This window comes from Danio rerio, chromosome 2 (assembly GCF_049306965.1).
Source record: "Danio rerio strain Tuebingen ecotype United States chromosome 2, GRCz12tu, whole genome shotgun sequence".
Taxonomy (NCBI): Eukaryota; Metazoa; Chordata; class Actinopteri; order Cypriniformes; family Danionidae; genus Danio; species Danio rerio.
The window spans coordinates 33,920,734-33,946,475 of NC_133177.1; the positions used below are offsets into that span (position 1 = coordinate 33,920,734).

Below are 25,742 nucleotides of genomic sequence, written 5' to 3' on the forward strand. Positions count from 1 at the left end.
AAGGAAGTGGTTGAGGAGGTTGATCTGGTGATTTTTAGCCAGGGGAAATTCTGCTTTGGCGGGTCACGTGAGAGGCCTCTTTTTGAAGTGCCTGCCTGCGTCGCGTCACGTCACGGCCAACCGCCGCCGCTGTGTGTGTGAGCCGCTGCCTGACCGGTTCGCGGTGGTTGTACCGTAGAAGTGACCCTCCGAAAAAAAATACTCAGTGTTATGATACACCAAAACATCAGGAGGGATCCGGCAGACATGGAGAGCTGTAAATACTCGCTGCTTGTTGAAATGAATGAATAACGTCGGCGCGGACAAGCAGACGGCGACAAAACGTCCAGTATCTCAACAACAGCAGCAACTGAAAGGTAAACATTACTCGTGACGTTTCCTAGTTAACGTTAACTATTTTAGGCTAATATACAACGTAAATGTGTGTAATGTTTATTTTAAAGCTGAAGCGCGTTGTGCTTTGACAGCATATAGGTGCAAGTGTCATTTAGCCCGTCGGCTAGTCGAGCTAACCAGAATGCTGATGCTGTGACAGGATCATCCCCTGTATCATATTAACGTTAAAACCTAACATGACATGCCTTCAATTTGGTTATTTGTTCGTTTGAAGCTAGCTAATGCTACATTTAGATACAAACATCACTTGTATGCCGATGAGAGATGTTGTGTGGATGTAGAAGACTGCAATTTTACTAAACAACAGCATTATGTCATTGCACTGACCGACAGGAGTTTGACACACAGAGAGCATTAACGTTAGTGTGTGTGCGATTTCGATGATTTTGTATTTTTAATAAGACTAATTACAAAACTAGTCACTTAATTTCTATCAGATAAACAATTTTTCTGTGATAATTTGACATACAAACAGCCAGGGCTGTTAAGCAATCGCAGGCTCATGTGGTATTAGTGAGCATTAGTGCTGATAAAGACAGCTGTACTCAAACTTGTCTGAACTTGTTTACAACTGTGAGCAGCACTTTTGCTTTTAAACGAGTATTGTCGAGCCGTTAAATGCAAGTCACTGTTTTAACTTTGTTTTCTACTACTGTGTTACCCGATATAACTTTCTGTTATTTAATACATGGCTTCTGGCTATATCTTGTTATGACATTGTTGTTCACACATACTCTATGCTTTGTGTCTCTCCTGAATGACAAGTCATGTTGTTTACCTCTCAATGTCAAAGAATTGAAAAATTAAACCTTGAGCAACATTTGAGGAGACCACATTTGAGGAGCTGTAATATAGGCATTTCTAAATTGTATTGGCTTTCTTTGTTTATACGTCTAGATTTTGTTCAGCAGGAGAGAATGCTTGTGATTATTTTTGCTGACTTGTTTGTCTTTTGTAACTGAACTCAATTACCTTTTTATGTTATGCAAGTGGACGACACAGCAAAATGTCAAGCAAAAAATGTCAAGCAAATCAGGCGGTTAAACCATTTTGTAAATTCAGTGTACCAACCATTTGTGTTAATTCTGCGAAGGTGTGCTTTTCAAGGTCAGAATTGATTCAAAAAAGTTTTCAGTTTTATAACCTGACTTCACCTTTTCAACCCTGGTTCCATTTTGGGGTATAACCTGCCACCTTTGTGGGGCCCTGTGAACTTTCGTTCGGTCTTCTTTCGTTTTTTCAGTTTTTCTTGTTTTCGTTAAGTCTTTCTTCCGTTCGGTCTTTCTTACTTTCACTATTATTGTTTTTTTCTTTCGTTCTGTCTTCCTTTTGTTCGTTTGTTCTGTCAATCTTTCGTTCCATCTTCGTTCCGTCTTTCTTACTTTAGGTATTATTGTTTTTCTTTTGTTCTGACTTTTTTTTGTTTGTTTGGTCTTTCTTTCCTTTGTTCAGTATTTCTTCCGTTCGTTCTTTCTTTCGTTCGGTCTTTCTTTTGTTTGTTTGTTCTGTCTTTCTTTCGTTCAGTATTTCTTTTGTTCTGTCTTTCTTTCGTTCCATTTTTCTTACTTTCACTATTATTGTTTCTTAATTTTTTTTTCGGACTCCCTTTTGTTTGTTTGGTCTTTCTTTCCTTTGTTCAGTATTTCTTCCGTTTGGTCTTTCTTTTGTTCGGTCTTTATTACTTTTGATATTATTGTTTCTTTCTTTCGTTCTGTTTTCCTTTTGTTCATTCGTTCTGTCTTTCTTTCGTTAGGTCTTTCATTTGGTCTTTCTTTTGTTGGTCTTTCGTTTGGTCTTTCTTTTGCTAGGTTTTTCGTTCAACCTTTCTTTTTTTTTGCATTTCAATTGTTAAAACAAATGTATGTCTAATTAGTTGAAATATTTTTTAATGTAAATTTTGTAAAAATAAAAATTTTTAAAAATATATAAATAATCACTTTTAAAATAAGTATTTTTTCTACAAATGAAGTTTTATTCATGAGAAATTTAAAATATGAAAAAAGAATTGTGTAGTTATTGTTGTTTTTACTTATTTTTTATATAATTTTAAGTTAAACCAAAATAATTTAGAGAATTATTTTTGTTTTTTTCTAAACTATACATATGACATTAGTTTTTCTCACATAAAATGGTATAATGCTAGTGAAGTGAAACTCATTTCATAACCACTCATGTTAATGATTTATTAATGTGTTCATATAGTGGGACAACAGATTCCGAAAAACACCACATGTAATGCAGTATGTGTTGCATATGAAACCCTTTTTAAAAATTATTTTCTAGTGTGGTTGAGTGATTTGATTAGGCATACAGTACTGCTTTTGACTTATTTATTAAAAATCACCAGTTTGTTTATAATTTGTGTTGTAATTAATTCTGGTTTTGGTAACTGGATTCCAAATTTAATCATACAGTTGTAGACAGAATTATTAGCCATACTGTTAAAGTTTAATTCTATTATATTTTTGGTTCTGTTTAATGGAGAGGAGCCTTTTTCAACCAATTACTAAATATAATAGTTTCAATAGCTAACTTCTAATAACTGGATTCTTTTTTCTTTGCCATGATAACAGTACATAATATTTAGTAGATATTGTTATTCAGCTTAAGTGCAGTTATATACGCAAGTCTGTAAATTAGGTTAAATAGGCATATAAAGGTAATAAGGCAAGTCATTTTATAACAGTGGTTTGTTCTGTGGCCAATTGAAAACAAATTGCTTGAGGGGGATAATAATATTTATTTACCCAAAAATGTTTTTTTAAAAACTGTGTTTATGCTACCCAAATTAAAACAAATAAGACTTCCTTTAGAAGATTTTTTTTTTTGAAAATGCTGTGAACATTGTCTTGCTCAATTAAATATCATATGGGAAATATTTGAAAAAGAATACATATTTCACAGATGGGCTAATAGTTTTGCCCTGATTTGAAAGTAACTTCCTTTGTGTGAGTAGCAAAGCATAGTTATACTTTTAATATCCCCACCGAGTAGCCTTAGGTTGTTGCAGGATTTTGGATGTTTTTGTAAATCACTTCATAATTACTTTATTCATAATCGCTTTATAATTATTTACTAGAACTTCTGTTACGCCGCTTTGACACAGTCTACATTATAAAAGTGATATATAAATAAATATGAATTGAATTGAATAGTTACTAACAAGAGGGGAACTGTTAGTTACATGTTTGCATTAAAGGACAACAGCCTTTGCTACTTTTTCTTTTTTCATGGCAAATAACAGGCATTTTGTTCTACACCTGATATTTTCATTATGAACAGAGGACTGATAACATGTACCTGACAAATACACGTGCCCTCTGTAATTAGAGGCGTTCCTAGAGAGAGCTTAGCCACACAGAGTAATTTGCTTCAACTCTGGGTTTAGTTTGTGACTGTTAAACAGAACAGATGAACATACAAACCTTTGGACATCTTGCTTTAAGTGCTTTATTGTATTTTAAAACTTCAATAGCAAATTGGAAACACACGGTTCAGACTATGTAGGATGTAAGATACACTACCAGTCAAACGGTTTTTTGTTTTTCATGTTTTTTTCATGTGTTTTTTTTTTTCTGTTCATCAAGGTGGCATTTATTAAATGTAATGTATTTTTTTTATTGTTCCATTTTTATTAAAAAATTAGATTATAAATAATTGATTTATTCTTATTGTATGTAGTTTCAAATTATTACTTCAGCCATTATTGCTTTTATTACTATTACCATTATTAATATTAAACATAATAATATTTATATTAGATTGATTTCTGAAGGATCATGTGACTCTAAAGACTGGAGGAATGAAGCTAAAAATTCATCTTTAAAATCACTGGAATAAAATATTAAATAACAAACTACTTTTGAACAGTTATTTTATAGTGAAATAACACAATTTTACAGTTTGTACTGTATTTTTTATTAGATAAATACAGCCTTGGTGAGGAGGAGAAGCTTATTTTAAAATATTTAAAAATCCTACTGACCCCAAACTTTTGACCGGTAGTGTACGTCTCTGCCATATCAGTTTTTATGTATTGCAAAACTTGTTTTGTTACATTCTAGTTGATTTGTCATAAAATCATTATTTTTAGCTAATACTTTTTAACTTCCTTTCACACACTTGCAAACTAACAATCAACACTGAGCTAATCATTCAAATGCATTGGTAATCTTCATGAGCCCTGTTTTCTAAACAGTAATGAAAAGATGACTTAGCGCCAAGGCATCACAATAATAATTATAATAATAATAATAATAACACAGTTATTTATTTTTTGTATTAAAATGATCCTTGTTATTAGCAATCTATCCAAACTATAATTTTAAAGAGAACACATGTACTTGTAACATAAAAAAAATCTATTTGAGCAATTCCATGTTTTCACCAAAATAGCAAAATTCTTTCTAGTTTTTGTTTTTTTTGTGTAGATTTGTATTTTACTGTAAAACTACTCAAAAATGTTTCTGTCAATGTTTTCCAACAATTATATTTGATTTACCAAAGTCACAAAAGTGGCAATTTCATAACGATTTTTCATCATAAATGTAAAAATGTAAAAAAAAATATATTTTTTTTCTATAGTGAGCCAACTCTTATCTTTTTAATTGGCATTATTTCTTTTGGGTTGTGCCGTTTAATTAGCAGCATTTCTACAAAGTATACTGTTTACTGTTAACTCGCAGACTTTTTGGTCACATCGTTAACACGTTTATTTTCCTTATTTAAAATCTAAAAAATATTTACAGAATGATATTTTTCTGATCCTATAACTCTATGGTTAGTAGTTTTAGTAGTTTTGGAAAACAAGCAGTCTCATCTATAACACCGGAATTGCTCAGTTCTTATATTTAATTGAATGATTTTTGAAGAAAAAAAACAATGCGAGTTTTACAATGTTGTTCAGTGAATTAAATATTGCTCATTATATAGCATGAGATTACTTTAAATATCAGTAAGACTCATAACTGGTACTGTATAAGCTAAATGTCACTATTGAGTTATTATGCCTCTGTAGAGGATCTGCTGAGTTAAATCATTAACTAAAGTAACCTGAATTTTTATCAGAATCAGCTTGTAGGACGTTCTCCTCATGTGATTGCGCAGACGAGTGAAATACAACTACTGTTTTCTTCCAGCTCTCTTATCAGTGGTCAACCCCACCGGCCCCTCGCCGGAAACGAGTCTTATCTGTTACAGAACTGCTGACCCCCTACTCCTGCCTCATTGGCTAGAGAAAGTGGGTTGTTGTCATGCATTGGTTAATTAGTCAAGATTACTTCTAACATTACGCGATTTGACGACACTGAAATACAGCTTCTGTTATTCCAGTTTAGGAAGCGTCAGAAAGGTTACAATAGTTTATATTTGTATCCAAGAAGGTCATCGAGACAGACATGGTAGGCGGGCCACCTGAGATAATGTTTAGAATGACACAGGTAAAGAGATTATTAGTATGGAAGGCAAGACTTGAGGTAAACAGTGATGAAGAGACTCCATTCTAGAACAGAAGCAGAAACCACTGGCACTGAGGAGGACAACAGTGAACAAGATGAGTCCTCATCCCTTAGGGCGTCATGGTCCTGGGTGAGTGAGAAATGCAAATGAGACGGATCATAATTATATGGGTGTGTAGTAAAGACTCCAGTTAAACTTTAGTTATCTGAGCTGCTATTATTATCACCCATTAACAGCGTCAACGATGACTGCACATTGAGCGTGCTTTACGTGTTAAGTCTTATACTGATTATGCCTAATGACATCATAATTTGTTAAGTCATATAAACACTAAAATGTGTTCTGTTATCATGTATGGCTCATAAATAGTTTACAGAAAAACAGACTGGCACTCCTATGCTTTTATCCAGTCATGCATTGCAAAACATTTACATTTAAGGAACAAAAAAAAAAAATTATTTTAAAAAACATTAAACCATTTCACACCTCAAAGACGAATGAAGAAAGTCACTTGATTATAGCATGTCACTTCTCAGACGTTCTACAACTAGACAAGTTCCTATTTAGACAACAAAAACAGGGTCCAACAGACAACGACAGGAGTAACGCACTGATCCTACAAAGCCTTTAGAGTAAGTGAAGTTTTGATTTTTCGCAGGATACATTTTTATGTTTGATTTTTACCATTGGAAAAATGGACTTATGTGTAGAATATTTTATAAAAAGAGATTGCTGTTGCATCTTGACCTATTAATAATGGTTTTTCGCAGTGGTTCACAGTGCCATGTGTGTTCTATATGTGTTGAAGCAATTATAACTTTTAAGCAACAAAAGTTACTGAAGTGAACCTAACTAGCTTTCTATAGTACATCTTAAAGGCTGTATTTTTGATGATTTTTTAAATTTGGACTGTGGATGTTCTGTTCATCTGGTTAAGGTTGTTTTCTGGAAATCAAATATTTAGATATGTGGAGATTGCTGATATGAGTGCTGCAGTGATGACCCATGTTCACACTGTCCCCTATGAATTATGCTGCAAATAGGTTATGTGGGATGGGGCCAGATGTGCTTTTTTTTTTTTTTTGCAAACTAACAACATAATTTGTTTTAAAATGATCAAATAACATTGCAAATGTTAAGTTCTCAACTACTAACATTTTAAAAGTGTTTTACTTTAATTTATACTTTTTATTTTTACTTTCATTTTACTACAGCAGAGATGCATAAATACACAAATCAATTTCCCTAAACATTACATTAATCTAATATTTAAAAAATAGCATTATAATTTTCACGAAAAATGGTAGCACAGATTATTAATAGCAAATTTGATCATCTTATTTCAAAATGTTTCTGAGCACAAAATCATGTATCAGTAAGATATCTAAAGGATCAGAAATATGAAAAAATGCCATAGACATCAAGTAAACTGTCTTTTTTTAAATGTAGAATTATTATCAAATCACATTGCACGTTTAGTTTGCATACACTAACATTTCAAAGTTTGCAGCCAATAAAGTTTTTTACTTCAATTTATGCATATACATACACAGTTGAAGTCAGAATTATAATTAATAATTCACTATAATCTTGTATGTAAAGTTGCTTTGACACAATCTACATTGTAAAAGCGCTCTACAAATATACAAATAAAGATTAATTGAATTTAATACAGCAAGGACACATATATCGAACAAATGCTTTTCTTCAAAAATTGTATTAATCTAAAAATGTAAAAATGGCAGCACAGAGTTTTAATAACATAATTGATTGTGTTATTTTAAAATGTTTCTGAGCACAGAATCACACATTAGAAAGATTTCTGATGGATCAGGAATATGAAGAAATGCTGCTTACACTAAAGAAATAAATTACTCAATTCAAACGAAGACTGTTTCAATTTTAAACAATATTGCTCAATACTACTGTTATAATTTGAACTTTAAAAAACATGACCAAAGAGGAAGTGCATATACTCTTAGGCTTTACTCAGCTTTTTGTAAATCCCTGTTTTTCTCCTTAAGGGAACTGCTTGTGTATAGAAGCCTGTTTTTTCTCTTGAGTGCTTTAGAGAAAGTAGTTCATGTAAATAATGGCTGTTATGCTAGAAAAAAAATTAATCAGGTTAGCCAAGGGTGCAAAGTCTGTTAAGACCTTTCAGGCTGCCCTTATGGTTTTGAGAGAATGCTCTACTTGGTTCCCTTTTCTTCCCTTCAGGCATTTATACAAGCAGTGATAGTATTTCATCTTACGGTTTCCTTGATGTGATGCATAAAAATAGCTTGCCTGTTTTCACATTGTTAGACCTCATAATAACTAAAACAAGCCTTGTTGTTAAATCAGAATTACTCATTGTCATTACCATAATAATACATTCCAGGAATAGCATTTCTGTGAACTTCACTAACACTGTCAGTTGGGGATTAATTTAGCGTGTCGTCTCATACCCTAGGCATTAACCTTAAATTTAGACGGGATGTTTTTTGAATAATTCACTATCATAAATAAACATGTCAGTCAGTTTTCTTACATTTATAGACATTTGTAGGACATCCTGGTTTATACTTGTTAGACAGGTACTGGAAGAATGCCAACAATTCAGCAGAAATGTACATTAGTCTTTACATTTGTAGTTTGACAGGAAGCCATTTATCACATCTTGTGAGCTCAGGGCAGTTGTTTGTGATTAATTTTAAACTTTTTTTTCTCATCGTTTTGATCATGGTGTTGGAACACATTCAGACCACCACTTGTGAAACCGCGTTAAGCCATCTGAAGGTCTTCTGATAACAGTTTTATAAAGGCACGCAGCCAAAAAGAACTGTGAAGTAGTACTGTAAATTGGTGATCATAGCACATCCGCCTTGCACAGATGCAGTACTGGAAGAGACTTATAAAAAAGTAGTTCTTGTTTGCAATGCTTGTTTATATGATTAAGTTTGTTTTGCTTTCTGTTCCTCTTTTTAGTCGGACACCATGAATTACGTGGGGCAGTTGGCTGGTCAGGTGCTGGTGACCATGAAGGAGCTGTATAAGGGTATTAACCAGGCCACACTCTCCGGCTGCATTGATGTAGTAGTGGTCCGCCAGAAAGATGGAACCTACCAGTGCTCTCCTTTCCATGTGCGCTTTGGCAAACTGGGTGTGCTGCGTTCCAAAGAAAAAGTGGTAAGTGCTGCTGTGCTGGGAAAAAACTGTTCAAAGAAAACATCTTGTTAAATCGTGGGTGTCATTAAACAAGTCCAGGGAATCCATCGATCTTTTTCAGACAACTGAGTTTCTGAAAGCTTTTCAAAGCATGAAGTAAAGAAAAATCCACATCCAAGTCACTGTCAATAGAATTGATCTGAGCTTTGGACACTATTTACTTTTGTGCTTTTCAGCCTGAAATCTATAACTGCATTAATCTCCATTGTCTTACACTAAAACGTCTGGACGAAAGAGCAAACACAAGTATGATCAAAGAAGCTTAGCTCTAATCCACAAATGTCCTCATGACTCTTGTTTGCTTCAGATGTGCCTTCATCTCTGCTTGTAGATGATGGTTCATTTGAAAGCACTACAGTGTGCATGCAGGCTTGTGTCTTTGTACCAGCTCTGTAAACATGCTTTTGTACTGGCATGTTCGTGACAGAAGATTCCAGCAGAGGGTATTGCATATAAACAGACCTAGATTTGCAAGCGTAAGCGCTGGCAGAATAAATGAATTCAGTGGAAAGTCAAGAAGATCATTATTTAATACTATGTCAACCTGGAGAAAGCGTGTTTAATTTTTCTCATTTAAACAGTGAAATGCAGCAATTAATAAGGAAATGGCTGTAGATATGATTAGTATGTGTTTCCCACCAGCTGTAAATGTCAAGATTTCCGGCTCTAAATAGCATCTCTTAAAGCATTCTGGTCATATTGACACCGTTCTGATGTTTTCAGTCATATATAGTACACAGACAGAATGTGTTACAGTGTTTAGCATAAAACATTTACCAGTGTGCATGAGCAACAGCGGTGAATGGGGGGGATGGAACAGTTCTCACTATCTACAGGATGTGTGAAGAGGTTTAGAAAGAAGTGGTCGCTATGGCAACAGGTTTCTCTGACTAAAAAGAGATAGGAAATGGAGGCAGACGAGTGAGTTTTGTCAAGGTTGCCACTGTGATTGGGCGATAGATTTGCTTCAGCAGCCTTTTTAGCTAGTTCTTATAATCACAGTTTCTTGCGGGAGTCTGTCAGAAACTGTGGCGTAAAACATTCGATGTAGATAGCAGACAGTTGACCTTGCTTGCCTACCACCATTAAGAAATAAATCTAGGTTGTTAAACTAAACAAATTACATTGCTGAAACAAAAACAGTCATTTAAGAGTCACAATAACATCCGGCCCTCTCATCTTGCTATGCCCTGAAATGAAATCCAGATATTGTTGTCCACGAGCGTGCATGTAAGAGAGCTCTCTGTTCGAGATTTACTCGGGTCATGATTTATACCAACATTAAAATTCTGCCCCATTACTCAGCACGCATAAATCAGCCAGCAACCATGAAACTGAGGCTCAGAGGCCCCCGAATTGACAAAACAAGTAGGTTTGAGACAAGTTGAAAGAAAAGCACGGCACACACAGGAATAAATCTGTATTTACGTGAAGGTCTAACTGAAGGATATTGTTTCTGTGGATGTCATCGGAGACTCAAACAGCTCGATATCAGGCTGCCATTGTGCTGGGCTGCAGTATCAGGTGTGTGATGTGAGGTGATCCTCTTTGTGGTTCAGCTGGCTGCACTGCTTTCAGAGCAGCACAAATTCACTAATTGTGTTTGGTGGCTAGATCCCCCCTCCGTGTGTATTGTGTCTCTTGTGAGCAGATGATTAAAACTGCATAGATGGACAGGAGAGTAAACCTGCTGTTTGTTCAAGTTTGGTTGTGCAGTGGCGGTAGGGTGAAAAGTCATGAGTTCAGAAGGGAATCGCAGGGTAAATGTCAACGGTTATTGGCTTTTTAAGGTCATACGACATGGTTATATTTTTTTAATAAAATAAAATTGAACATTTCAAAGGTCAGCCATTTGATTTAGAATCAAGGTGTCAGATAATTATACAAGCACAGGTCTGAAGTTAATACATTGGAGTGTAACATTAAAAAGTTTGAGGTGCCTTTCACATTACCACTGTGTTTTAAAATAATCCTCTTCAACTCCTTCAGATTGACATAGAGATCAACGGGGAGCCTGTGGATCTCCACATGAAGCTGGGAGATAATGGAGAAGCTTTCTTTGTACAGGAAACCGAGGAGCAGAATGTAAGTGACTTCTATTCCACATTTGCTGCTGGTTCTGTCACTCACATTAATGACTACTGATCATCCACAGTTTGCAATATGAAAATGACATTATGTTGGAAACTTATTTGCATTGCAAAGGCTGTCATGCTTTAATGGTCTTTTTAATGGTTTTTTATTCTCCTTCTCTTTTTTGTAGGAGATTGTACCAGCACACCTGGCCACCTCCCCCATTCCCACAGAGAGTCACTTATTTTGGATCGGAGGCGATCATAGGTCAAGTCAAAACCTGGACGATGACCCACTTGATCCAGAGGACCCTCCTGATCGACCAGTTGCCAGCACAGGGGGAGCCAAGAAGAAGAAGAAACGGAGAAAGAAGCATAAAGGTGATCCCCGGCGAGAGGAGTTCACCCCCCCTGCCGTTATCAGCTCTACCCCTTCCACAGATGAAATATTTGAGATGGACCTGAGTTCTGATGAAGACGCTATTTCCAACACTAGGTAACCAATCCAACATATGAATGCATGTTAGACATACTGAAGGAGTGGACAATGTTTTTAGTGACTCGAAAAATCTGTCTTTCAGATCATCTTCAGTCAGTACAGTTAAAGAAAGTGAACCCAAATTACCAACAATTCGACATTCTTTGGACAGCTACCCTTACTCTGACGGAGACTGGTCTCCATCAGATAGGTTTGTTTATACTTGCAATCTCATACACACAGTTTAAAATATGCTTTTGGGCCATATCAGATTGAAAGGTTTGTAAAAGGTTCAAAGGCTTTGAGTGTACTTTACTTTCACTTTCTTTTATTTAATTTGAGTTAACGGGAGTTGCTGTTTGTTGTTCTATTTTGAGCAGTCATGCTATGTCAGAGGCCTTTTCTCCCAAGAGTGACTCTGAACTGGTTGTTCGGCCCTCAGAGAGCCTTCTCAAAATGGAGTCACACATGCAATGGACATGGGGAGAGTTTCCAGAATCTACAAGGGTAAATTGTAGTTTTGGTTTTCTTTAAATTCGTTCTGCAGTTGTTTTCCCAAACATAGGTTTCAACTTTAATTCCTGGAGGGACGCAGCTCCGCACAGTTTTGCTCTAACCCTAATTAAATACAGCTAATCTAGTAGTTTCTAGTAGTCTCGAACACCTTGATTAGTTGGATCAGCTGTGTTTACTTAGGGTTGGAGCAAAACTGTGCAGAGCTGTGGCCCTCCAGGAATTGAGTGTAAGACCTATGCTTTAAGGCAATTCAATTCACTCGGCCCCCATCTTGGACAATATGCTCGGGCATTCTGTCTGAATGGGGAAACAACAAATTCTACAAAATTGCTTTCCAAGCTTACTATTAAATTTCATGTTAGGAAGCACCAATAAAATAAAAAAATAACTGTCTTTTTAGTGTAATTTCTATTTTTTCCTAATTGGGGATGCTCCGATCAATCGGCCGATTATCACATTTCATTACTTGATTGGTACTCGTGAATCTGGGCGATCTCATGATCATTTCCATTGATGACTGATTTGGGGAATTAGGGTACAGTGGGTTGTTTTGTTTAACAAATATTCGCACCTGTAAATATTTTTAAAAAATTGGACGGAGGTAAATTGGGTTTACTTTGTAGTTGCTCAAATGAAGGAAATGTTTGATCAATAATATGCCTTTAAAATTATGAATTCCTTTATCAAACTAGTCATCGTATAGTGTATTTTTATAAGAGGGAGCAAATGAAGGATTTTTTGTGATGGGACTTTAGAAGAAGCCAGCTTGCCAACCAAAACTATTTACGCCTTTTTTCGTACATAAAAGAACTGAATGTTCTGTGTTTTTGATAATGTTACAAGTTCACATAACCTGGCTGGAAATATTAATAAAATAAATATTTTTTACTTATTTAATAATATAACTTTTCCTAATATAGGCCTCATAATTGCAATAAACAGTAGTTTATTGGTCCATTTCCTTTTAGTAAAGAAGTAATTTATTAATAGGTGTGCATTTTAACTAATTAAAATTTTATACATCAAATATAGCCTACCCTCCAAACTTTTTTTTATTGAGACATATTGAATTCTTCTACCATCATTTGCAGTGTTTCTAAATTGCTTTGTTAATTATTTCTTACCATTTTTAACCATGTTTAATCTATTATTTTCTGTAAACCTCTGTCTGACCATTACAAGTCCACACTAAATGGTTATAAGAGATGCATTTAAGGAATTGTATGCAACATCCTTTATTTATTCTCTTAATTGAGAAGAGATCTTTACTTAAGTGTCATACTTGGAGGGAAAATGTGCTTTAGGCATTATAAAGCTTGAAGCATCAGAATCGGTACTCTGTATCGGCTGATCAACATGACAGGAAATCAGTATTTGGTATTGGCTGCAAAAATCCTGATTGGAGCATCCCTAGTTTGAATCTGCTAAAAATCACGCCTGGTTCGAGCCCCTCTCCTGGAGAATCTCCAATCTATATCGATCGCTGATTGGTTTCTGTACTAGAAGACGGGGCTCCATTCGCCATTTGACATTTCACTTTTCTCCATTCAAAACTATACAAGTGACATGCTTTGTGTATTCTATAGTCTTTGACTTTCCCCTTTAGAATCAGAACAGAAAATCTTTTCTGCAGTTCTGTCTGGGTCTAGTAAAAGAGAATATAGAGTGCAAAAATATTTCATGCTATGATTTTGAATTAACAGGTCATGATTAAATTCCATCTCATCACCCTCTCTCAAAAATGTAATTTCCAGGTTTCTAAAAAAGAAAAGATAGAGCTGCCGAAGACCGTGACCATAACGCCTTCAGAAAACACTCACTTCAGGGTCATCCTCAGCTCAGAGGCCATGGAGACGGATGAAAGAGAACCTACATCAGGCACTCCAAGTTGCACCATAGTCAAGCCTGAACCCCGCACTCCTGTGACCCCTAAAACTCCCACTGAGTCTGAGTTGGAGACGATGCCTTGTGAAGTGCTGACCTCCACTCCTTCAGACATTCTCACTGCTGCTCCCACTTCTCCAGCCGCTGTCTCTGCTGCTCCTTTGGGTGGGGACATTGGAGATGTTGGTTCCAAAACTGACTCTCCTTCCAAGAAGAAAGGTGGGTCTGTAAGGTCCGCTTCCTATGGTACTTTCTTGGAAATGTTGCTATAATAAACGCGGTTGATTGACTTAACAGTGGCTGTTATCTTTATTTGAGAGCAGGAGTAGATAAAATTGATAAAGTTGTAGCTGTTTCATATTTTAACAGGCCAACATCAGCGTGTTCCAGAAATAAAAACACTGTGCACCTGAGTTTAATTTAGTTCGGTCAAGAAATTGCCAAAAGCTTGTTGTAGCGCTAACTCTTCTATTATGTATGATTATTGGCTAAAATGCTGATTGTACATTTTTTACTGTAGGTGTCCCAAAAAGGAGTCAGCACCAGGGCCCAGAGGACATCTACCTGGACGACCTGAATGTGCTGGAGCCTGATGTTGCTGCTCGCTATTTTCCTAAGAGGTAGAAAAATAATAAATCCACTGAACTATATTGCTTTTAAGATTAGATTACAGCACTTGGAAAGCAGTTTATCAAGAGTCAGGCGACTTGTGTTGTGTTTGACTTGTGGCTGGTGTTGTGTATTTGCAGTGATTCAGATGCTGGTTCCAAGCACTGGATGGATTCTGGGATGCACTCTGGCTCTCAGTCACCACAGTCTGTGGGCAGTGCTGCGGCTGACAGTGGCACCGAGTGCCTGTCTGACTCTGCCAGTGATCTCCCTGACGTCACCCTGTCTCTGTGTGGAGGACTCAGCGAGAATGGAGAGATTTCCAAAGGTATCTGAATTATTCTGGAGTGTGCATTCATTGGTTGCTGTAGGCATGGAAATGGGAAACTGGGGTTAGGATGTGGTTAAAGGTGCAGTAGGTGATCTGCCAGAATACTAGAGTTAGCATAATAGCTCAGAAATTGACATCCCTCCCCTGCTGTTCAAAGCCATGCCTCTTTAAGTCATGAACACGCAAACGAATAGATCATCTGATGATGATAGACAACCTTATATAACTCTAGATCATGTCATTCGTTATTTAGAAAACTCTATGGAGACATGCACTTTGTCCAGCGTAGTTGTTGACAGGCCAGTGGGTGCAAGAATTATATTTTCCCAAAACTGGCATTGGAGTAAAATTGTTTTTATATTCGCACATTCAGATTTTCTAATTTCAGGTAATTATTGTTTGCAAATTCTAAATAATGAAATAATATTAGCAGCCAATGACTATAAAATATGAAATTGTTCACAGACAATGAAATAGTGCTAATGTTGATTTGAAGTCATACCTACACACTATTTCAGACCAATATTCTAAGTAGCTTTAGAGGGTTAGCAGCATGTCACAAGTTGCCACTGTTCAAAAATGAACGAATGTGCGAATATAAATCAAACTTCACCTCAGTAAAGCTGGTTAGGCAGAATTTTATATTACACTTACATTACCAAGACAACGAGTGACTTTTCATTTACAGTTGTGCTCACTGATCCTCGTACATTGCTTGTTTTCATCTCCTTTTACACTTAAACAACTAAATGAGTGCTTTGGTCTATTTAACCGACTATATTATCGATGCTGTAAAAGGTACTACGTGAAGTCAATATTTTGCCGGATGTGTTCAGTTGCTGAACAACACTTCCGTGCATATAAACCTATTCATAAGCAAGAACACAATCGACATAAGCTTTGCATGGCTAAAATAGTTTTAAAACATACCTGTCTAAAAGTAATACTTCAGCCATGGTGTCACCCTTCGGATCGTGGTTTTGACCTGAATAACGTCATTTCCCTCCAGCATGCAAAAGTAAATCCAAAATTGATTCAAGATTTAGAAAAGTTTTGATTTTGCAGTTTTGGCAGAAGCCCGTTCAAATACAATGTTTCTTTTTATGGATACAAGGTCTTTCAGAAAGTAGTCTTTCAGGTTGATGCAGAGTGTCTGTCTGTCAGCTGTAGGTGGCCATGCTTCATGTGTACACGCAAATGATGCATATATCTGCAGAAAGAGGCTGCGCTGAAATACACAGTTACTTTTCGTAACTGAGTTATTTGTCGGCCCGACAATTTGTAATTGGACAAACATTTTTTAGCCTTATAACTTACCTAGAATATAACAATACATATAAATACATTTAGATCATTTACTTTAATCATTAATCGGAATATGAAGAGACTTTCAACCAGCACAACAAAAACTGTTTCTGAAGACAATCCCCTACTGCACCCTTAATTCTCTTTATATGAATAGATTTCTGGATTTACCACGTGTTTTCAGATGTGAGCAATGCAAGTGATTAAAGTTTCTCTTTCTGTTTGCTTCTAGAAAAATTTATGGAGCATATCATCACATATAATGAATTTGCAGAAAATCCAGCCATCATAGACAATCAAAATTTAGTTGTTAAAATAGGAAACAGGTGGGTGTAAAAATAAATAAAATATATATATCTGTATATGTATAGTTTATAATGTATATATTATTTTATAAAGTTAATTATCTTTTGTGTTGTTTGTTATTTCAGGTATTATAATTGGACACTGGCCGCCCCTTTAATCTTAAGCTTGCAAGCATTTCAGAAGAATTTACCCAAGGTATTTGGTTCTCCCTAATAGGATATTTGACTTCCTGTGATGTTTATTTTACAGTGCTGTGGTTTACTGTAGCAGGTCAAATAGCTTTGTCCATGATCTGTTTAGGCAACTGAGGAAGCTTGGGTGAAAGAGAGGATGCCAAAGAAATCAGGGCGCTGGTGGTTCTGGAGAAAGAGAGCAGACAGCACTATTAAACAGGTAATAGCAGAGCATTTTGTGACCTTCAGCTGCGTATAACACAAAGCTTTGTGTTTAAACATAAAGGCCCTGGCTGAGCTGTAATCAGTGAGTAGGAGCAAAAACCTTTAAGCAGTTATTGGTCTTTTAATCCCACTGCATTCCAGCACTTGTCTTTAAACTTCTGTGGGCTGATCTGATTACACAAGCATCAACATTCACGTAATTGCATGAACAAAATGATGAGGGCAAGTCTTTGTTGTAAAGCAGATGAAACGCTCTACCTCTGTAATTCGTCCCTCTGGAGCTTCTGCCGTCATTCAGACAAGGCATCAGACTTCTTCGCTGCCCTCAACTAGCACTTCTGTAATTAGCACCACTCTGTGGTGTGGAATTTTACAGTCTAGAAATAGGCCAGGCAGCTCGTCAGACTTTTTAGTATTAACCTGAAGGCATGTGAAGATGACAGGGTCATGTAGTCAGTCATAACACATTTCAAGGACAACAAAAGCAAACGATGACATGTTTACACTCTTTTTTTTTTTTTGGTGCAGTTTTAGATATGTGTCAGTGTGATCTGATCTGCTACTGTTTTGTCTTGTTATACAGTCAGAAAGCACTGGAAAGCTGGAAGCAAAGCAGTCCCAACTGGAGGAAGGGAGCTCTTCTTTGTCCATGGAAAGTCATGCCCGCAAGTGAGTCAAAATCACTGATGGACAGGCATATGCTGTGTCATTTCCTGCCTGAGATTTCTTTAACAACTTGCAGATAACATTTGAACCGTCTCTCTAAATGTATACGAAGGCTAAAGATGGCAGTAAAAAAAACAATAGTGTTTGTAAACGATAAACGTATCAGTTGTACCCTTGACCTTCTCTCTGATTGCTGACTACAGTTATACTCCCCTTAATGTGAACTAAGTTAATAGGAACAATCCAGCCTACTTTCTGTTTTATGTCCTTCACTGCTCTTGTGGTCTAAATTAGGAAACTTGAATGTGTTTGCAAATTTAGTCCATTGATTCCCTGTTTGCTCTGAGCACAGAGTGGACACCAGGGACTCATCCAGTGATGAGGAAGGGAAGGAGGTGAGCGCTGCTGCATCATCAATGGAGCGCAAGATCCAGTCTGAGCCCCACGGCCACACATCCACACACTCTTACCGAAAATCCCTCCGCCTCTCCTCCAGCCAGATTGTGAGTCTACGCTTTTATTAGAAGACAAATATTTACTCGTGTAAACACTGTGTTGTGTACATAGGCAGCTCCAGCATTTGCTCCATGCTTTTGACTGAAAGATGCAGACTTCTGTGCATCTGCTCTCTCTGCAAAAGTCAGTGATTTGACGCTGTATCTCAAGCTTGCTTCGGTAAATTATGTAAAAGCCGTGTGACTCATTTTGCAAGGGTAGTGTGTGCCTTTGCATTGATTTGCACTAAACTGCCCCCTGTTGGCAGCTCCAAATGGTGTTGCACAATAGAAAATTTTCTTTTACTAATAAAGCTTTGCTGTTTTGCTGCATTTATGACTTTTATAACTAATGAATACTTTGAGGACTGCCTGAATTTCAGAACTTTATTTAAATCTTTTCTAAATCCATGTTATTCAATAATTATATTTTAAGGCTAATTATTTAATTTTTTTGCAATCAATAGGATTGTAAATTGGTTAGTTTTATTTGGTTTATTTATTTATTTTGAACAGAAAATCATACACAAAAAAATTCTTTAAACAAAATTAATTTCAACATGATCGAAATGGAGCAGGATGAAGCGCAAGCTTATATTGTTATTATTTTTATATTATTTTTCCCCACCTCATTACTACACACATTATTTGTTTATTACTTCAACTTATCAATTTCAAGAGTTCACATGTAGATATTACTTGATTATAATAGCAGGTTTGGCATGCTGTCTCTGAAAACACTGAGCTCGGAGATAATTGAGTCCAGGGCTGCCGCCTGTTCAATAAACTTGTAAGGGGGTACAAGATCAGATAGTTCTCGAGAGCTCCCCTTGGTAAAGAAGGAAAGGGTAAGATGGGGTGGATGTTTTTGGTCCCACTTTATATTAAGTGTCCTTAACTACTATGTACTTACATCAAAAAATAAATAAAATGTACTTACTGTGTTTATGATGTATTTGAGAACACTTGTGGTGCTTTTGAGTTGGGATAGAGGTTGGGTTATGGACAGGTTTGGTAGCATGGGTAGGTTTAAGGGTGGGTTAAGGTGTAAGGGATGGTCAACAGTGTATTTACAAATGTAATTACAAAAGTTAATTAGAGATGTAATCACATACATGTATTTGATCAAGCTTAAGTATACACAGTAAATACATGTATTTACACAATAAGTACATTGTAGCAAACTATTAATTCCTGTGTAAGTACATATTAGTTAAGGCCACTTAATATAAAGTGGGACCATGTTTTTTTGTTTTTTTTAAATGAAGATGGAGTTATGCTAGTCGTGCTATTTCTATTCAGTTTGGAATGATCTGATTGGCCTACTAATGATTACAGATAAGACACCAGCTGTGATTAATTATATCACATGCTCCTCTCGAAATTAATTTCTGAAACTTCACTTTATATTAGTTATGCAAATTCCATAATTTGGTAATGCATATAGCTAAGATGAATGTTATGTGCTGTTCAAGTGACGCATCGATAAGGTGATGTTGAATTTACAGGCTAGTTTGAAGCTGAAGGAAGGACCCAATGATGTGATGTTCAGCATCACAACACAATACCAGGGCACATGCCGCTGTGAAGGCACCATCTACCTGTGGAACTGGGATGACAAAGTCATCATCTCTGACATCGATGGAACCATCACCAAGTATGTATTTCACAGACACGCAGCACGTGTTTCCTTTAATGAATAACATTTGCTGGCTTGTGTGCAGAATTCTCTTTTGTTCTTCTCTTTACTAGTTTACTGTAGCCATGAAGAGGGGAAAAAGGCTGAGGTGTGCATAAACATTTCCATTAGTTACTGCCGAAGGACTCACTCACTGCCAGGTTTTTTGTTTTGTTTTGCTGCCAGTACCAAGAGGTTTATAGATCAAGGCAGAGTCTGCTTCATCAAAACAAGTTCTCGAAGTATGTGGCAAATAATGAACCACTAATAATCATCTGTCTTCCCAGCCCCCTCCACTAACGCTTCCAATGACGAAGACAATGCGCCATTTAATGGTCATTGTCTCTCCTAGTTTTACTGGCTGTTTGATAGTTCACAGCTCCAATATTAGTGTGATACCGGTCTGCCGTCTTTGCATTTTAATTACTGCAAAGCCAGCTATAATATATCAATGCATCTATGCAAACGAATGCTCTCCGCCTCCAGACTCGTGCCCTCAGTGGCTGGTGGGTGGCACACACATCAAACAGGCAGATTGACTGCCGCTTATTATTTCTCTGACCCGTTTGCCTGACACATCTCTCTGAGGCTGTAAAGCAGGACGGCTGACTGTGGGGTGCGCCCAGACCGGGGTTGGACTAGGAGGAGGATGTCACCATAATGAGCCAATTTAAATCTTGCTCTCTCATAATGCCACTCAGAAAGAGCCGGAGATAAAACGCTAAAGCCGGGAGAGGATCCTCATTAGTAAACGACACAGAGTTTTACCCAAGCTGAGAAAAAAAAAATCTCTCTCCTTCACAAGTCTATTAGTTCTAAGAATAAAAAGAATGTCAGAAGCTAAATTTAGGAACCCAGCTGAATGAGACTTGGACTTCCTTCTAAGTAGAACAAATGTGCGCTAGAGGATTTTGCTCCTTTCGTTTGCTAGTACATGCCATGTTCACCCTTGTGTTTATGTGCTTTCAGATCAGATGTGTTCGGCCAGATTTTGCCGCAGTTTGGAAAGGACTGGACCCATCAAGGCATTGCTAAACTGTACCACTCGGTGGCTGAGTGAGTTTGCACCTTTTTAATCCTCTACCTCATTGAAAGGGCAAAAGCGAGCTTGATTATAGGTCTTAAAACACTGTATTGAAATGGATGCTTTTGTTTTCAGGAATGGATATAAGTTTCTGTATTGCTCAGCAAGGGCAATTGGCATGGCAGATATGACACGAGGGTATCTGCAGTGGGTAAATGACGGAGGTATAATCCTGCCACGTGGACCACTCATGCTCTCTCCCAGCAGCCTTTTCTCAGCATTTCACAGGTATTATACTAAACTGATAGTGGATAACTCTATACTTAAACAACAAATTATAATAATTTTTTTAGTGTGAAACTTTTAAAGTAGATATTTTGATCATTTGAGCGTTGTTTGATTCCACAGTTCTTTAAAATAGGTTAATTTGAGTTCTGCATAAGAAATTAGTCATACAGAGTTGTGTAAATGATTAAATACTTTTTTCTGGAGTTAACCTATCCTGTTTACAAGTCAAATGAAAAAAATAAACCACTCAGTTGAGTTTATTTACTCTAAATGTTTTCTTTGTCTCAAAGGGAGGTGATTGAAAAGAAGCCAGAAATCTTCAAAATCGAATGCCTTACTGATATCAAGAACCTTTTCCTGCCCAACAAACATCCTTTTTATGCCGCATTTGGGAACCGAACAAATGTAAGTTAAACTTCAGTTAACTTTCTTTTCAGTGCGCACTGACCTCAGCAACACTGTCAAAGGTCAGCTTGAAGATTCATGTCTGAAGCTCAGAACATTAGAAGCACTGTCCCCTCAGGCTACTCACTCAGTCTTGAACTGCATGAACAGCTGCTCCGGACCAGCCTGCTGAACTTTCCCAGCTGAATAAATTACAATGTTTAGGTGGAGTAAGAATGTTTACACAGGCACAAATGCATCCATTTGATCATAAAAACTGTTCTAGTGTCACAAACTAGCATAGAAGGTTATTTTTGTTTGTAGACTTGGCGGAAAGAACAGCAGAGGTTGTCCTGGAGTCTGATCTTGTGAATGTCTCCTCTAGGACGTCTTTGCCTATAAGGAGGTTGGAGTGCCAGTTTGCAGAATCTTTACGGTTAACCCCAAAGGAGAGCTCATACAGGAGCAAACCAAGGGCAACAAGTCCTCGTAAGTGTGCACATTGATCTGCAGGGTTATATAAAAGTAACTCTGAAGTCAACTTAAACTGTCAGAGATTATGCAAATCAAATGTAGAGAGCTCATTCTTGAACTTTGTTCAAGGTCGGCTTGAGAGCTGAAGGACGCCTTTGTTTTGGCTTGGCTGTTTTATGCTCTGTCTCTCTGTTTGTGTGTAGGTACAGCAGATTGAGTGAGCTGGTGGATCATGTCTTTCCTTTGCTGAGTAAAGAGCAAAGTTCTGCTTTCAGTTTCCCGGAATTCAGTACCTTCTGTTTCTGGCGTCAGCCAATCCCGGAGATCCGTCCAGAGGACCTACTTTTATAGACCATCCTGAAGGCCCATCTATTACCTGCTCGCGTCATCTCTGCCTTCAGAAGCACTTAGCCGGTACTTTTCAGCATCTCACATCTATAGTTTTTATTCCCCCACACCACCTGAGAAACATGAACTGCACAAAAACACCTGTAAGAACCAGCGTGAGAGAAAACTCCAAAACACAACCCGGTGTCACATTAATGGGATGCACGCAGAACTTCCACAAATTAAACACCTGGTGCTGCTCTTAAACAAGATTTCTAATCTGTATCATTTTGATTAGCTGCTATGATTTAGGCTGCTTCAGCTCTTGAAGGAATTTCTTGCTAATGGGCTAATGTTTACAGTATTAGTTAGACAGCCAGTGGCCTCTTGGCCAACGGAACGAGTACACAGCTGTTTGTCTGAGTGTGTGTGTGAGGTTAAACGTGGCATAAAGATACGTTTATAATGGAAAGTAATTAACGATATTCTTTACAACCACTAATTTACAACTGTAGATCATAGCTTATTTATATACAAAGGTATTAGTTAGAATTAACTAATTAACATGCACTGCCTCTAAGATGTGGTGACTGTATGACAGTTTGAATATGCATTGCCAGATGGTGCGAAATGAGCTCTGAATCTCGGAGATACTGGAAAGTATGCACAGAATGAGCCGTGCCACGCGAGGACACGCAGCTCATCATTTACAGTTCAACAGATTTAGCTCATACAGTCGACTAGATTCACATGAAAAGTACACAGAGGAGTTCATTGTAATTGGGCTTTTCTTTATTTCCAACTGTTGACATTTTCATCGTCTGGTTGCTGCAGAACGCCTTAGCGATCGCACTTTTTCAGCTGGAGCCTAGAGAAGAGAAATATCAGATAGTCTTGCACTCAACTCGTGACGGAAATGCAATAACGTTCAAAGCTTTTCTGCAGGCTTATGTGCACAGTGCAAGGATTTAAGTGCTTTTAGATCCTTCATGTAAACCTCAGCAAGAGGTCTGTATTAACTTAATAATATATTTGCTTTCTAAATGAAGGTATGTTGTATGTTGAGCTGGCCTGAGGCCTGTGGGAGAGTAGCAGTAACAAATGCTCTTGAACATTTTTGTTTGTTTGTTTTTCCACTTACCAGGCCTTTGCATGCTTCGTTTGGAATATAAAGATGACCGTTTATGTTTTGACGCTTTCTTTTTCGGGTAGACATTCCGAAGGGTCGTCACGTTGTACATTTTCAATATTAGTGGATGATCTTGAGCAGTAGAAACTAATTATTTGAAAACATTGAAGCTGATGTGCAAGTGAATGATGAGAGTGATCTGATCTTTCCACTTGGTCACGGTTGACTGAAGTAACATGCCCTTTTTTCCGTCTAGTTTGTCATTAAGGTCTCGGCTTGTACCTTTAGGCTTTGGTAGCGTTAGGATAAGTTTTAGGGCACTGTGTGCTGGATGTTTAAATAGATGTACAGAATTAGAGCACAACAAATTATTTCTTTAAGGCAAATCATTAGGGAATATCGGGGCATTTCATGGTTCAGTTGTGATTGTGATTTTGTATATGTGTGTTGCGCTTCTTGTCTGCAGTTATGATGTTTGGAAGTGAAATCTGTTAATTGTTAACAAAGGAATCCCATTCTTTCTATGAAAGTAATACCTCTTGTGTGGGATGAACACACTCATCTTGTATGAAACTAACAATTGTAAAAAGACACAGAAAAAAAATGTTATGAAAAAAAGCCTCTTCTTTCTTTTGTTGTAAGTGCTGAATGTGTTTTGTCATTCTTCTTGATCTTCGATGCCTTTTGTTTTACTTGCTTTTATTTCTAGTTGTGTGTACTTGAGTGAGATGGTGCGTGTTTTGGGTTCGCTCTATAGGTTTGCATTGAGTTTGACCAGCTTATATACAGTACCTTGAAATGGATAATTGTATTATAAATTTACAAAAACTATGGTTTGGATGATGTTTATGAATCTATTAAAGATGTATTTAATACAGCTGTGTGGACCCTTTGTAGTTGTGTGGACCCTTTGTAGCACATGTGCTAGTATAATTTGTCACGATGAATGAAGCTTTAATTGTTTTGCTTTAGGAAAAAAGTCTTCAGGGTGTTTTATCGTGCAGCTTTAAAACTTGGCACAACAGTCTGGTTTGTAGGGGAAAATTAGTTTTTATTGGTTTTACTTTTCCAAGCCAAAAGTGCATTTTAAAATGCACTAAAGTCATTTTACAGTGGATTACAGCTGTGCTGGTTTTTGATCATCTTTTGCATAATCCACCAAATATTATATACACAAGCCCTAAAAATCAAGCTATTTATTTTTTTATACATAAACAAATTGCATTCAAAACAAGTGAAGTGAACGTATGCATTTGTTAATTTAATAATAATGAAAAAATTATATATATATATATATATATATATATATATATATATATATATATATATATATATATATTATAAAAACAGTAATTTTAAAAACTATATAGATTGGATCAAATATAGGATTACCACTACATTCCACCTGTAAAATTCTGATAAATAAACAAACAAATCTCTGTTCAAAAGTCTTGAAAGGGTCGTTTACCGAAAAATGAAAATGTAGTCCTCATTTATTTACCATAGTATTGTTCTGAAACCTAATACCCTTTAATCATTTGTGAGCAGATCAAAAGAATTCTCACATACTGCTCACATTCATCCATATAATAACACCTTAAGGCCCAATCCTAATTCTTTTTTTTTTACCCCTTTCCCTACCTTTGCCCTTGGCCTTTGAATAGGAGTGTGAAGGGGAAGGGCTTCAAATGGGACAGCACTACAACACCAGCACAAATCATCATATGTCGACACTAGCTCTTCATATGAGATCAACAAGAGACTGCTTTAATTGTTCCAATTGTTTGTTTTTTTGTTAATTATCTTCAGGAAATCATAGAAGGCAACAATATCATGTGGTCATGATATAATGTGGCAATAAGATCGTAACTGTGAAAAAGATTGTGTACTGTGCATTTACACCATGGCCATATTCATCTATAAACACAAAAACAACATTAACATTATAGCAGAATGTTAAAACGCTCATTCCCAGCCACTAGATTTTCTGACAGGGTATTTGAGTGTCACGTGTAAGTATGTTGTGGGACTGCTATACAGGAGTTATTATTATGGATTATAGTGAAATGTTTTTTATTTTTTTCGTTTTCTTTTTTAAAAGCATGATTGTAAAACACGAACGCTTTTATGAATGGTTTCGAGAGTGGTCCTGGAAAATCTCCATTTCAAGGGCTATCTAGCTCTACTTCTTCAAGCTAAAAAGTATTGGGACACGCACACGCCTACCTCTTTTTGTGAAAGTGCAAAACGAGGTGTTGGGGTAAGGGAAACGGATAAGGAGTAGAATTAGGATTGGGCCCAAAACAACACCAGGATACA

The 25,742-nt window shown here is 36.7% G+C and overlaps 1 protein-coding gene across 2 annotated transcripts; it reads left to right on the forward strand.

Annotated features, from left to right (window-relative positions):
* The first annotated feature begins 109 nt into the window (after nt 1-109).
* Nucleotides 110-24,300, forward strand: lpin2 (lipin 2). Of its 2 annotated transcripts, none has more exons than XM_702758.9 (20): nt 110-356; nt 8,821-9,021; nt 11,050-11,145; nt 11,324-11,628; nt 11,714-11,821; nt 11,991-12,117; nt 13,881-14,229; nt 14,531-14,630; nt 14,760-14,947; nt 16,488-16,581; nt 16,687-16,756; nt 16,862-16,954; nt 17,543-17,628; nt 17,978-18,128; nt 19,628-19,776; nt 20,767-20,853; nt 20,957-21,109; nt 21,400-21,514; nt 21,879-21,982; nt 22,171-24,300. In XM_702758.9, exons 2-20 carry the CDS (start codon nt 8,830-8,832, stop codon nt 22,316-22,318), a joined length of 2,715 nt encoding a protein of 904 aa, XP_707850.4. In that variant the 5' UTR covers nt 110-356; nt 8,821-8,829; the 3' UTR covers nt 22,319-24,300. The 2 variants fall into 2 exon arrangements, with proteins under 2 accessions (XP_707850.4, XP_005163511.1); XM_005163454.6 differs by lacking the exon at nt 110-356 and adding an exon at nt 5,668-5,982.
* Nucleotides 24,301-25,742: the final 1,442 nt, after the last annotated feature.